The sequence below is a fragment of the Megalobrama amblycephala genome, linkage group LG12 (genome assembly GCF_018812025.1).
Source record: "Megalobrama amblycephala isolate DHTTF-2021 linkage group LG12, ASM1881202v1, whole genome shotgun sequence".
NCBI classification, from domain to species: Eukaryota; Metazoa; Chordata; class Actinopteri; order Cypriniformes; family Xenocyprididae; genus Megalobrama; species Megalobrama amblycephala.
Window position 1 is genome coordinate 38,513,142 of NC_063055.1, and position 14,051 is coordinate 38,527,192.

The 14,051-nt window shown below is 41.2% G+C and overlaps 1 protein-coding gene across 1 annotated transcript; it reads right to left on the reverse strand.

Annotated features, from left to right (window-relative positions):
• On the reverse strand, positions 1-8,793 carry LOC125279308 (polymeric immunoglobulin receptor-like). The gene is made up of 8 exons (XM_048208817.1): positions 8,525-8,793; positions 6,447-6,764; positions 5,890-6,204; positions 5,467-5,793; positions 5,060-5,129; positions 3,908-4,131; positions 2,878-3,128; positions 1-234 (listed from the first exon to the last, which is right to left on the reverse strand). Exons 1-8 carry the CDS (start codon positions 8,562-8,564, stop codon positions 1-3), a joined length of 1,779 nt encoding a protein of 592 aa, XP_048064774.1. The 5' UTR covers positions 8,565-8,793.
• Positions 8,794-14,051: the final 5,258 nt, after the last annotated feature.

Here is a 14,051-nt window from a genome sequence, read left to right on the forward strand (position 1 = left end):
TCATTCTGCATGTCTGCTCAGCGCAATGTCAGAAATATCTGAAGAGGTGTAACCAAGAGGTTTTGAGTTGAAAATCTCTTCAATTTCAGTCAAGACTATTCTCAGGACTTCTTCCGTCACAGTCTGTGCTCCAATGGTAACTTGGAGAGCTGTTTTGATTGAACGGATCTCCTTCTCCCAGCATCCACCAAAGTGAGGTGCTCCTGGTGGATTGGTGGACACAAACTTGATTTGCTGGGAAGTGAGGTCACCTTGTAGCTCATGATGCAAGGCAGCAAAGGATTCATTCAGCTCTCATTCTCCACCCTTGAAGTTAGTGCCTTGATCACTTAACTCGTACGGTTTCCCAAGTAATAAAGGGCCATCAGGAAAGAGTCTGAATCTATGCTCGCTAACAGAGCTATATAAACTGCCCTGGTCATAATTAATAATATGCCCCACCTCTTCTCATTTTGGCATCCTACATTAATCATGTAGGGTCCAAAACAGTCCATGCCAGTTGAGAAGGCAGGCAGGCTTAAAGAGCAAGTGGCGAGTCAGCCATACGAGGAACTTCTGGTTGTCCCTTCCATCTTTGACACTCCACACAATCCCAGGTGAAAAAAAAGTACATTTCAATAATGTATTTAAAGTGCTCTATTTTCCGCACTAATTTTGTATTTAATATACTAAAAATTCATCTTTAGTACTTCTTAAGTTAATCTTAAGAACATCTAAGTGTATTCAACTGTGCTATTTTGAGACACCATGAAATATGAACTAAAATGTGCTTTTAATATACTATCTCTATATTTAAAAAATATATTTAGTTACCACTTGTAGTACACTATGGGTTCAAATGTACTATAAGATATCCATATATATCCTATAAGATATCCATATATTAAGAAAAGAACAGAGACAAAGACAGGGAAAATAGGACAAATCCTATGACATTTAGACTACCTGGACACGAGACAAAGCATCGGCAGTTAGGTTAACAAATTAACGATCAAACTTGCCTTCACCAATTGATCAAATAGTGCTCTAATTAGAAGTATATGTTCGCCCCAGGTTCGACTATACACGACGACATCATCTAAGCACACAACGCATCCCTTCAAACCAGAAATAACTCGATTCATCAAATGCTAGAAAGTAGGCAATAGAAACGAATCAGGTTTTGTTATAGCATTTACCTTTCGATAATCGATACAAAATCTGAATGATCCAGATTTATTCACCAACAATGATGCAAAGACCTGATCACCCGATTGAAACAAATGCAATTTTGTACGACGATCAAAAAGTTATAGGATTTATCCTATTTCCCTGTCTTTGTCTCTGTTCTTTTCTTAATTTGCTTCCTAGGCGCCAAGGTTGCTGGAAGGAGTTGAAGAATTAAGACCGTGATTGGGACTGAATCTTTTATTACATGGACTACTGGATTTGTTTTTGTGGAGTTCTGATTTGTTCTTAAAGACTCTGGTCTTTTTCTTTTAGGGGGGGGGGTGTGTGTGATGAGTCTCTCCTTCCTGCTGTGGCCGGCCGGTAGGTGTGGCTGGGAGACTCATCAATGGAACTATTTCCACCTGTTCTTCCCCTATAAAGTTTGGGCTTTGTTTGGTGTGCTGTAGCTTGAGCTTGCTCCTGGTTGCATTTTCCTGAGTTTGGTTTGTTTATTTTGATGTCGTTATTCATTTGAAATTAGTTCTGTCTGACACCTTGATCATGTGTCTGACAGAAGTTGTTGGTTTTGTTGATTTCTTGTTTTATATATTTTCCTATTTATTTTAAACAAATCTTTTGTTGCAACCAAACCATCTGATTATGTCCATTTTCATTTGTCACGGCTGTGAGTCGGTCGTGACACAGGCAAACACAGTCATAGAATCTGACCAGAGTTTTAAGGAAGAGATGGGGACAGTGAGTTCTTCGACAAGGACCTTGGAGGGCTAGGCACCACTCAGAGTTGCACATAGTTCAAGGAGAGGTATAGACTGTTGCTTTCGGGGTGTAACACATGATCTGGCCACTCAAAATGCAACTTCAACTTGGCCTTCTGTGTTTTCTATTCACAAATATGCCAGAGATTCATAGGCCTGCTCAGATGTGTCACAGAATACGCGTATATCACATCTGCTATTTGGGAAATCCGTGTATGGACTGGAATAGCATCTTGGCAATGATATTTTTCCAGATCACCCAGTTCTCCCATGAACTCCATAAGCTGGCCAGATCTTCTGGCTTTTTATCCCATAGGCGCTGCACCAGTGTTTTAGCTCTGATTCACTTCCCCTAGTAGTGAAAAGTGACTGACTGACAATGCAAGATCAGTCCAAGGGTAGATTCATTGGTATCTTGCAGTCCCTGACGAAGTCGCATACCGAATGACATCATCCACTTTAACTCTCACCATTTTGTCTTGTAAAAGTCTGATGGTCTCTTGATCAAGTTTTGACTGCATCACTACTTTCTCACTGTTGAATGGAATTACATCCACCTGCCATAGCTTTGCCACTTGGGCAAACAGATCATCATTGGGGGAGATGGCAGTAAAGAGGCATTGGTGAGTGTTGAGCCTATGCTTGATCTTGTGTAGGGCCTTGTAGCGTCCAGCCTAGCCAAGTTCAAACTGCAGCAGGTCCACCTGGAGGGCCTAGGTGAACAGGCTCAACTAGGGTAACAAGGTGTGGACAATCTGAGCCAATTAGCAGTACAGGCTGAACTCTGTCTATTTGCTGCAAAGGCAATCCAGCCAACAACAGGGTGAGTTTGATCAGCAAGACCAAGCCTTTCGGCTGTGAAGGCACCTCGAATGGGGAATTTCTGGTAAGTCGGTTGTGTCAGTTAGTGACAAGAGACACAGTGAACGAGACTGCTGCCTCATGAAGGCACCGTTCGCAGTATTGGGTCCTTAGGCTGCCCCTTCAGATTTAACTGCTGTGCTGCTGTGTGGAGCAGTATGGTCCTCTCCACCCCATCGTCTAATACAGTATATGCCTCAATAGATTTGTCCCCGTTAGTGATGACTTTGCTCACCTTTAGAAGAACCTTGTGGCTGTAGATACAGCAATCTACATACAGGGTGTCCTTGGTGGTGTTAACCAGACAGGAGTTGTCTTTAGTATCCGTTTCAGTTTTGCTATCTACAGTCCATCTATTTACATATGCAGTATACAGAGGTGTTTCCTATGGCGCGTCTTACAGGAGGCTTTCAGGTTGCATTTTGAGGCATGATGACTCTGTCCGAGCACCAACACTGATTAGATCTTACAGATCCAAGATTCCTTCTGTTCTTTAGTGAGCTCTTTGAAATTGGCACACCCATTTAAGAAGTGATTGGCATTGTCACAATAGGGGATATGTACGCAATCTCCCTTTGAATCTAGCAGATTTAGATGTTACCTTTGGAGTGGCTGCTTGGATTTCACTCCCAGTCATGGGTTTTTCTGTGCCCAGCAAGATGCAAGTTGGTTTCCTAAAAGCCCTTGGGTTACAATGGTCCTGCCTTTTATCACTACTGTGTTCTGGTGGGAGACCTGTCCTCCTGGAGCTATAATCTTGTACTTGGAGCTCCTACTCCAGCCAGTTGGAGAAATCGAGGAGAGTAGTTATAGTTAACCTCAGTAAATGTATATATATCTCTTAAAGCTAGTTCTCAGCTCATGAAAGAGTCTACTTTGAAGTCATGACACATGTGACCCACAGTCTAATTATTGATTTGTGAGGATCTGATACTTGAAACATTCTGTGGCTTCGTCAGGGAGGAGGTTCTCTAATGCCATGCACAACCTTTAAAACTCTCTTGGATCTGATGTAGTCATGGAGGGTATAGATGGCTTCAGTCTTCTGTAGGTTCTCTCCTGGAAGCAAGGCACAGCAGATCTGGGTACGTTCTCAGATCGTCATGTAGAATAGGACTCACTGACACCCAAGTATAGATAATAGTTGTCTCTGGACTTCTCATCACAGTGGATGGGTTCAGCATATGGATGAGACTGAGCATGAGGAGGAACATCGAATCTCTGAGCAGGGGTACGATACCTTGATGTAGCTTGAGGCTGATCATCTGGTATAGGTGAAACAGTGCAGTCCCTCACCTGCTCTGTTATCTGCCTGATCTGCACAGAGAGGTAATGATGGAAGTCGCTACAGATGAGCAGAAGAACCCAGAATATGAAAGCAACAAGCTCAACTGCAAGCTTAACTGGACCTAAATGTTTAACATGCAGTTGAGCTTGTTGCTTTCATATTCTGGGCTCTTCTGCTTGATTGTACAAAGTATGCTTTTTTAATAAGCTGTGTACTAAATTTGGCCTTTTATACTGTCTTAATGTACACGCTTTTGTGTCTGTTATCAGATCTGTTGAAAATGCTGTTTCTGTTCATGTGTGTCAAGACAGTTTAGAAATCCTGACTGGACGATTTTTTATGGCCATGTCCAGGATAAAGAGTATGTATGATCACCATATAGGCTATACATACAGTTATGGTGATATTAAATTACTTAAACCGTGATATAGGAATTTGGTCATTTACACTCTAGTCATTAATCAAGTCATTTATTCCCTGTAACTAAACCTCTTGCATTTCGTTTAGTCGCACCACAAGTGTCACTGTGGCCTCAAAGCTTCGCCCTTGCCACTCTGAACTTGATTGCTATGTCTGAAGTAAAACACACCCCCTCATACATACAGACATACCCATACAGACAAAGAAATGTAGAAATAAATAAATGTATACATAAAAACATATATAAATAAATGCATGTGGATATAAATAAATAAATGAAAAAAATATAAATGTTGGAAAATACAATTAAACATAAATAGGGTAATACACATTTATTTTTATTTATTATTTTTTATATTTCTTTTGTCTATTTCTTTATGTATTTTTATGTATTATTTTGACAGCTGTGGCATTCCATAACAAACCACCAAAATGCATATTCAACTCAATATGCAAACAAGAATGATTAGGTTATAATTGCTATTTATTTTACATATTAAATGTAATATTTATTTTAGAATGGAAAATATAATTTATTTTTATGTTTAGTGGTAAAAGGACTCACAGCAGCACTAAAACCTGCACTTCTACTGTATCCACATTACCACACTTATGCTGCAACACCAGACACTGATCTGAGATTAACAGACACAGAGAGAACTAAACACTAAACGCTTTCAAACCGCAAGATCTTCAGGTCATGCATTCATATACTGCTGTAGAATGAAAACAAAAAACAGCCATTTGCAGATGCTGAGTTTTTATACTTCCTCTTTTTAACTGCAGTTTGTGGTTTTGCTTTGTTAAACAGACAGAACATCTAAATTATTAATAATTACTTGAATAGAATCAGCTTCAAACCTCAATGATTTTAAACAACATGATAAATGGCATACAGTGATCTGCTGAACAGAAATTAGTCATGGTTTTCAATTAACTAATGATTAATATCACTGAGAAAATCATCTGTACCTGTAAGATCGATCAGGACTCGTGTGATGAAGCTCTTGTGTCCTTGATCAGACTGAACTCCACACCAGTATTCTGAATCTTGTTCAGTCACATGACTGATGCTTCCCATCAGGAGCTGCTTTTCCCTGTCATCAAACAGCTGGATCTTTCCCTCAGGACTCCATCTTCTGCTCTCCTTCACAGACGTCACTTCAGCACAGAGATCATCTCCAGATCTCCAGCAGAGAAACTTCACATCATTAATGTGGGATTGTGGGTATTTGCAGCTGATGTTCACAGATCCTCCTGCAGCAGCTGATAGACTGATGCTCTTCTCACAACAATCATCTGTTTCAGATCCAAATCAAGTGCAGCAATGTTACAATGACCAGATATATTCATGGATTCTGTCAAATAATGCATAAATGACTGAAAGCGTCTCACCGTCTCTGATGTCCAGATTAAACTCAGAGAAGACACTGTATTGTTCAGTAACTTTGACTGTAATCTTATATTTTCCAGAATCATTCACATTCAGCTCTCTGATAAACACACGTAAGAGATCTGCAGATCTGTTATTATAAACAGAGAATCGTCCGTCATGTTTCTGTTCTGCTGCTCTGTTAGTGTTCATTACAGTCAAACATTGATCTGCTGCAGTTTTACAGACTTCTACATTGTTCTTGTGTTTCATCTTATATTTGAAGTTTATAATGACGTTTCCTCCTGAATATCCGCTCACAGTCCTGTTTTGTTGATCTGTTAAACACAAACTCAGATAATTTGTCATTTTGTTCTCAATATAAACACATTTCTGCTCACTTTGCTGCAACATTTATGAATGAAGTCAGGATTATGAGTGTGAATCTTCCATCAGGAGATCAAAAGGTTATTGATGGAGTCTGTTATGAGTTTCAGGTGTGAACGGCAGTAATTACAGTCAGTGTTGAGTATCGTGATGTTGTGGAGATCATCATGGGTTTGAGCTCTCAGTTACTCACCTCTTATAACCTTCAGATTCACTTCAGTGTAGGAATCTTTATCTCCTGTTTTACCAAATGTACAGTTGTACGTCCCAGAATCCTTTTCACTCAGATCTCTGATGGTCACATTCAAGACTGCTGATCTTGTGTCATCATACAGAGAGAATCTTCCAGAATTAACCCATTTATCTTTAGTCTCAGTCTTGATGAGTTCAGAGCATGTGGACCTCTGATCACCTCGACAAAAAGACTTTGCCGTATATTCTGTCTTATATTTGCATGTGATCTTGACTCCTCCTCCTGAATATCCTGTCACACTGATGGAGCTCACGACACCTACAACAAACCAGCATCTTAACACAACACTAACATATACTGGAGTTATTTTAAAGTGTCCCTGAAGGTAATTTCACCATATTAGGTGAAAATAAAAGTTGCGTCCCAAATGATGCACTATACACTATGCACTATGTAGTCTACTAAACCATGTAGTGTATGAATTTTTTATAAGGTTATTTTGTCATTCAACATCCGAGTCTGATAGTCCCTCCCCCATTTGTTCACACATTTACTAGTTTCTACATGGTGAATGGCACATAGTGCAATATATAGAGGATAAGGAACGATTCAGACAGCATAAATATGCTTTCCATTGACACGAATAAAGTCCATTTTGTGTGTCACATGAACCGCCGCAGCGTGAGCAGTCGTATCGAACCCATTTGAATTCTGCACAGAATGCTGTATTTTAAAGTGATATAGAGGAGATTAGGAGGAGAAATGGTTAGAGATTAGAAGGAAACCAAAGCTTTACCAAGCTTAACAGCACTGGCTGAGCTGTGATATAAACGAAACGCTATTGGCTATTTTAAAAAAGGGGCGGGGCTGTTCAATATATCTCGACTTGTCTTCCTGTTTCAGTTGAAATTACGTCAACACACTGAATAATGCTGCGCATTCAAAGACACTTCAGAGGGCCTTTAAGCACTGAATAGGGGTTGATAACTTGAAAGGAGCATAACTGATGTCCCCTGCATATGCAGATTAATATTTAAAAGCCTTTTTTTTTATTTTTCTTCTTCACGCTAACGTTTTGATATTTAATAGAATAAAACACCTATAACAATGTGAAGTAGGTGGTTTCGCTAATTACCTTAAAAGTCCATAGACATGCTGTCAGTTTCATACTGCTGTTAACACTTCCTCTGACAACCTGATGCAACGAGTCCAGTTTTCCGGTTTGGTCATGTGACGTTCGACATACCCTATGAATGACAGGGTCCCCGCTGTAACATCACACAAGGTAAATAAGATGATCTAGTGGAGACTAGTAAATCAATATCGAATCAACCATATTTTAAAAATCGATTATTCAAAAAATCTATTTTTTTTTGCCCAGCCTGAACATAACACGCAAAGTTTTACACTAAGCGTTTCCCAGTGAAATACTGCCATAAAGTTGACGACGCTGGAAGTTGTATGTTCGCAAATGTATAGGGACCGTCTGTGAAGTTACATACGATAAATGATTCCAACTTCTATAGACCTTATTTACCAGAGAAACAAGCGCGCCGCCATCTTTATAAAATTGTCTTTGAACTTCCGTTTTGCGGTAGCTCTGTACATTTCTATGGCATTGCTGTCAAAGAATAATTAGTTGGTTAAGTGGACTTACTTGTTGTAGAGTTAATGAAAGTTATCATGAGCATTGTTATGTTTAAAGCAGATGTCTTAACAAATGTCAGTAGATCGGGAAGATTTTAAAACGAGCAGTTCATTCATAAATGTGATATCGCTGTGGAAATACAAACCGGAAGTCAAAAGACAACGAGCGCAACGCTGAAAAGGGGCGGGGCTACATAAGGTCTATAGCATTTGAAGAGAATGACTTCCTGTCATAAAACCAACTGTAAAGTGTTCATGTAGGTGATGCACACCATTTAGATTAAAAAAAAAAAAAAAAAAAAAACGTTTTATAAAAAACATATATAGTGCATATTTACCCAAACTGAGATGCAGCTAAAGACTTTTGGTCATTCTTTAATCTCTGTTCTAGTTCTTCTGATGTGATTTTTGGATCAGAACTTGATTCTTACCAGGAATCATCAGCAGAGTGAAAGTCAAGATGATCCTCATCCTTCTCTCTTATTAAATGATCCTTTCTGTTGTCAGTAGATTCAGTTCTCCTGAAGCTCTTCTGAAGTGTTCAGATGAGTTTGAATGTTTCCTGGAATTAAAATAAACTGCTAAATGTGACAGAGACGCCCAAGAGAGAGAGAGAAAGAGAGAAAGTGTATTAATAGAGAGGGAAGTGAAACTACTTATTAACTTACTCATTTTTAATGAACACACAAACACAGACAGAACGGACAAGAGCAGATAAAACACATTATTAAGTGCTACTTTCCCAATGTGACCTTTAATAGCTTTCTACTGTATTTTATAAAGTGCTGTGAAATGTCTGTAATAGGAACACCGTCCCACAAAGGCTCTTACCTTAGTAGGAGAATGAAGAATTGGCCTGAAGACCTTTTTGAGAAATGACATGGCCCAGAAAGATCATGTGATCTCTGCCAAAGTGACATTTGCTTGGATTCAATCTCAAACCAGCAGACTGGATTCTCGAAAACACCTCTTTAAGGCTCGACATGTGCCCTTCAAATGTTTTGTTATAAAACAAAATGTCATCAACCATACAGATGTGCTACGGGAGCCTCCTGAGGACCAGCTCCATCAAACGCTGAAATGTGGCGGGGGCGTTGGATAGGCCCATCGGCATGGACCGCCACTGATAGAGGCCCTGCCCTGTCGTAAAGGCTGTCTTTTCTCAGTCCTCCTCAGCAACTCTCACATGCCAGGAACCGTTAGAGAAATCTAATGTGCTGAACCACACTGTCATCCACACGGGGTAGAGGATGAGAGCCTTTAATAGTCACACAGTTTAAGTGTCTGTAGTCTACACAAAAACGCCATATGCACACTTCTTTTTCACCAAAACAACTGGTGATGGCCAGGGACTACAGCTCTCCTCAATGACGCCATCCGCTAACAGGCCAGCCACCTGTTTCTCTATCTCAGCACGTCTTTCAGGGGATGCACGATATGCATGCTGTTTGATGGGAGTCTGCTCACCAGTTCTGATGTGTCACTAGTGTACATCTACCAGAATTCTGTTTAGAGGAGCTGAAGATATCATTGTATTCCAACAGCAATGCTGAAAGTGCAGCTCTCTCTGATTCAGAAATAGGTGACTCATGCAGGGACAGAGAAGGTTGCTGTAGTTATATCAGCTGGAGCATGAAACAGATGAACATCAGAGTCATCAACTGAATAAAACTCACCCAGGTGCATACTTTGTTGTGAATCATGGCCACTGTGTGAGCAACCACTAGACCGGAAGAATCCGCCACATTGGCTTCTGTGTGGTTTCTTTTAGCACATGAAATACATGCTGCCACGACTCAGTTCCCAGCTGAAGTGTTATATTGATGGTGCCCAGTGTATTTAGCATTTGTCCATTCACAGCACAGACTGACACATAGTCCTTTTTCAATAGACAATTCCGAAGTGTTGGAACTGGCATATGGAAGTCTGCACTGGAACCTGAGTCGACTAATATTTGCACCTCCACACCTTCAATCACCCTTCTCACATATGACGCTAGCACATCCTGGGCAGCATCCGCAATCACATTAATGTCCTTTGAAATTTTGTCACTATCATCAACATTGTCCATTTCAGGGCCCACAGGCAGCATTGCTGGTGTTTGGGCCGCAACAGCAACTAAAATCTGTTTCCCGGGCCAATCACTAGGAGACATGAAACGCTTTCTTGAGTCATCCTCATAGCTGTTCCATCTGCGAGGACTGGGGCTAGGGCTGCGTTTAGCAGGGGACCGAGCAGAGTATGAGTGTTTATAACCACGAACATCCATACCTGATGTGTGCTCATCATGCTTGTGACGAGCAGGGCGGGCGAGAGCCGTGAGGGAACGGCGCGAGGCCGGTGACGCAAGTGATAACGAGCATCACCTGGGAGGCGCACCGGCCTTGAGTTTCTCACGGAGGAGCGACGACCGCGAAGGACGAGAGAGGACCAGGCCTGGACTTTATTTTACGTTTTATTATGTTTGTGTGGCCAGCAGACGTCCACGAGGGTCTGCCGGCATTACTTTCGTTTTGTTCTTTGTTTATTTTGGAATTAAAGTTTTGTTCCAGAATCGCCGGTTCCCGCCTCCTTCTTCCCGTATATACGAACTGTGTTACAATGCTGTTGGAACGATTTTCCCTCAGGCGAACGGCCCCTCCGTGTGGCATCAAAGACACGTGACTGGCATCCACGGCCCCCTCAGACACACTGGCACATTCCACTGGACTGAGAGTGACCTCTACTCCACTCATCCATTGCTATAGGACTTGCTCTGGCTTTCTAGTCACCAAAGCGCATCAGTTCCATTCTCATGTCTCTCATTTCTTCGGTTAATCTATCCTCTGCTCTGTATAGCCCTCCATTATCAGTCACAGAGTGAACAGCAGCCACTGCTCCTCCATCATTATTACCGTAGGCAGCATTAGCAGGCATGTAACCAGTCTTTATTGAGTCTCTGGCATTTTCGCACCGACCTGCGATTATCACGGCCTCCTTTGTTGCTCTGTTGGTTCACCACATCAGTTACGTAGAATGGAGCCGCCATCCTTACAGGTGGATGACTCCATTGTACAGTTTAAAGACAAATTTAAAAATCTGGGGGTCGAACCTAACGTTCGACTTACTGGTTAGAAACACTGTTAAGGCCCCGGTATACTTCAAACAAAGTTCTTTTTCGTTCTTTGTTTAGGGGTAAAACGAAGTTCGAAATGCGTGACCAGCAATATACTGTAAATGAACATCTGACGCTGCCCACACTGCTGAGAGCAACGTTTAGATGAATATGTAAATATGTGTCGTGCACTTTCTTCTCAGTAACAAAATAAACACAACAAAAATGAGAAAACAGCAAGCATTTATTATAGAAAGCATAAGAAAAGCGTCTGATCATAACAGCATGGGAATGTTAGCACGAGCTCTGCAAATTAGCACTCCAGTCACATCACGTCTTCATTTAGCACTTTATATAGCAATAGATTGCTTAAAGGTGCCATCGAACGTTTTTTTACAAGATGTAATATAAGTCTAAGGTGTCCCTTGAATGTGTCTGTGAAGTTTCAGCTCAAAATACCCCATAGATTTTTTTTAATAAATTTGTTTAACTGCCTATTTTGGGCATAATTAGAAATGAGCCGATTCAGGTTGCTCCCCGCCCCCGGAGCTCGCGCTTGCCTTAAACAGCATAAACAAAGTTCACACAGCTAATATAATCCTCAAAATGGATCTTTACAAAGTGTTCGTCATGCATACTGCATGTATGCGTCGAATCATGTGAGTATAGTATTTATTTGGATGTTTACATTTGATTCTGAATGAATTTGAGGCTGTAATCCGTGGCTAACGGCTAATGCTACACTGTTGGAGAGATTTATAAAGAATGAAGTTGTGTTTATGCATTATACAGACTGCAAGTGTTTAAAAATGAAAATAGCGACGGCTCTTGTCTCCGCGAATACAGTAATAAACGATGGTAACTTTAACCACATTTAACAGTACATTAGCAACATGCTAATGAAACATTTAGAAAGACAATTTACAAATATCACTAAAAATATCATGTAATCATGGATCATGTCAGTTATTATTGCTCCATCTGCCATTTTTCACTATTGTCCTTGCTTGCTTACCTAGTCTGTTGATTCAGCTGTGCACAGATACTGGCTGCCCTTGTGTAATGCCTTGAACATGGGCTGGTATATGCAAATATTGGGGGCGTACATATTATTGATCCCGACTGTTACGTAACAGTCCGTGTTATGTTGAGATTCGCCTGTTTTCCGGAGGTCTTTTAAACAAATGAGATTTATATAAGAAGGAGGAAACAATGGTGTTTGAAACTCACTGTATGTCATTTCCATGTACTGAACTCTTGTTATTCAACTATGCCAAGGTAAATTAAATTTTTGATTCTAGGGCACCTTTAAAATCAAGCAGCTTTACAGTATCAAACATGAAAACAGTGTTAGTGCCTCATTTTTTTACAAGCACAACTTCATTTTGTACTATAAAGCGGCTATCCAGTGTGTTCATGTTTTCACCCGCGGAGATCTTACCTCAACAAACTCAAACACGAAATGACTCAGAGATACATTCCACGCAAGTGAAGGCGGAGCCTCGGCGCACACCTCCTGTTACGTTATCGTCACTGACCAATGGTCCCATGAAGGTGTTTTGCAGCTGGAGCAAACTTTTCCTGAAAGTTCGCTTTGGCAAGCCGTTTCGAATTTCCAAAAAGAACACAAAACGAACTTTGTTTTAGCCTGATTTTGTTCGAAAAGACGTCACATCAGTTCAGTCTTCGATTTCGCTTGAAGTGTACTGGGGCCTTTAAAGTATCTTTCTTTCACCTCAGAAATATTGCCAGATTGCGCCCAATGTTAACTTTTACTGTGGCAGAAAAGCTAATTAATACATTTGTCTTTTCTTGCATTAATTATTGTAACTCTTTGCTGGCTAGAATTCTCAAGACTACTCTCAACAAATTACAGTTGGTACAAAATTCTGCTGCACACATCTTGACTAGAACCAGTGCAAGAGAGCATATTACACCTATTCTTAAATCACTGCACTGGCAGCCAGTTAAATTCTGTATTGATTTTAAAGTTTTATTACTGACTTACAAAGCATTAAATAATTTGGCACCTGTCACGGCTACACAATCTGCACCTTCTGACACGAACACTTACGCCACGCCCACAATCACCGGAATACTGAACACCTGTGCATCATCACCAGAGCCACATATAAGCACGCCAGTCCCATTCACTCATTGTCTGGTCTTGCACCGATCCCTACACGTCACTCGACCTCGTCTTACCTGAACATTGTACCTACCTGTTGTCCTCATCGTCTTCGTCTCCAATCCTGAGTCCTTCGTCATCATCTGTGTCATCATCTTCGTCTGCCAAGGAAAGTTATCTATATTACACCAGTTGTCAGTTCTACGTTTCAAGATTCTCTACCTGTGTTATCACCTGTGTCTGAAACCTCTGTTAATAAACACTGTTGCACTTACCTCATCTGTGTCCTCGTCTGTGTCTGACAGAAGACCAGACCAGATGCAGAGCTCTTCAGGCACAGGCGGGGACCGCACCACGGATCCCTTCCTGGAACTGGTCAACGCTGTACGGTCCTCACTCCTTCAAAATCCCACAACCACCGCACCGTCATCATCAACACCTACTCCACCGCTCACTTCTTCAGCTGCCCCTGCGAGTCCCATGGCCAAACCAGCGACATACAGCGGCGCGGCGGAGGATTGCAGCGGGTTCCTACTACAATGCTCTCTTTACATGGAAGCCAATACCCATCTATTCACCACCGAAAGAAGCCGGGTGGCTTTCATCATCAATCTACTATCAGGTAAAGCCCTGCAATGGGCCCAATCATTATGGGAGGCAAATTCTGCGATCCTTGGTTCCGTGTCCTCATTCTGTTCCCAGTTAAAGGAAGTCTTCGGCCAGCAGACAGCTGACT

What these genes read in the sequence shown, in the direction of transcription:
- LOC125279308 (XM_048208817.1), bottom strand. Translation starts at nt 8,564, where the DNA reads ATGAGGATCATCTTGACTTTCACTCTGCTGATGATTCCTG. An exon ending in GAATCTGAAGGTTATAAGAG is followed by an intron (nt 6,205 to 6,446) that starts GTGAGTAACTGA and finishes TGTGTTTAACAG; the next exon opens with ATCAACAAAACAGGACTGTG. An exon ending in AGTCCTGATCGATCTTACAG is followed by an intron (nt 5,130 to 5,466) that starts GTACAGATGATT and finishes TGTTAATCTCAG; the next exon opens with ATCAGTGTCTGGTGTTGCAG.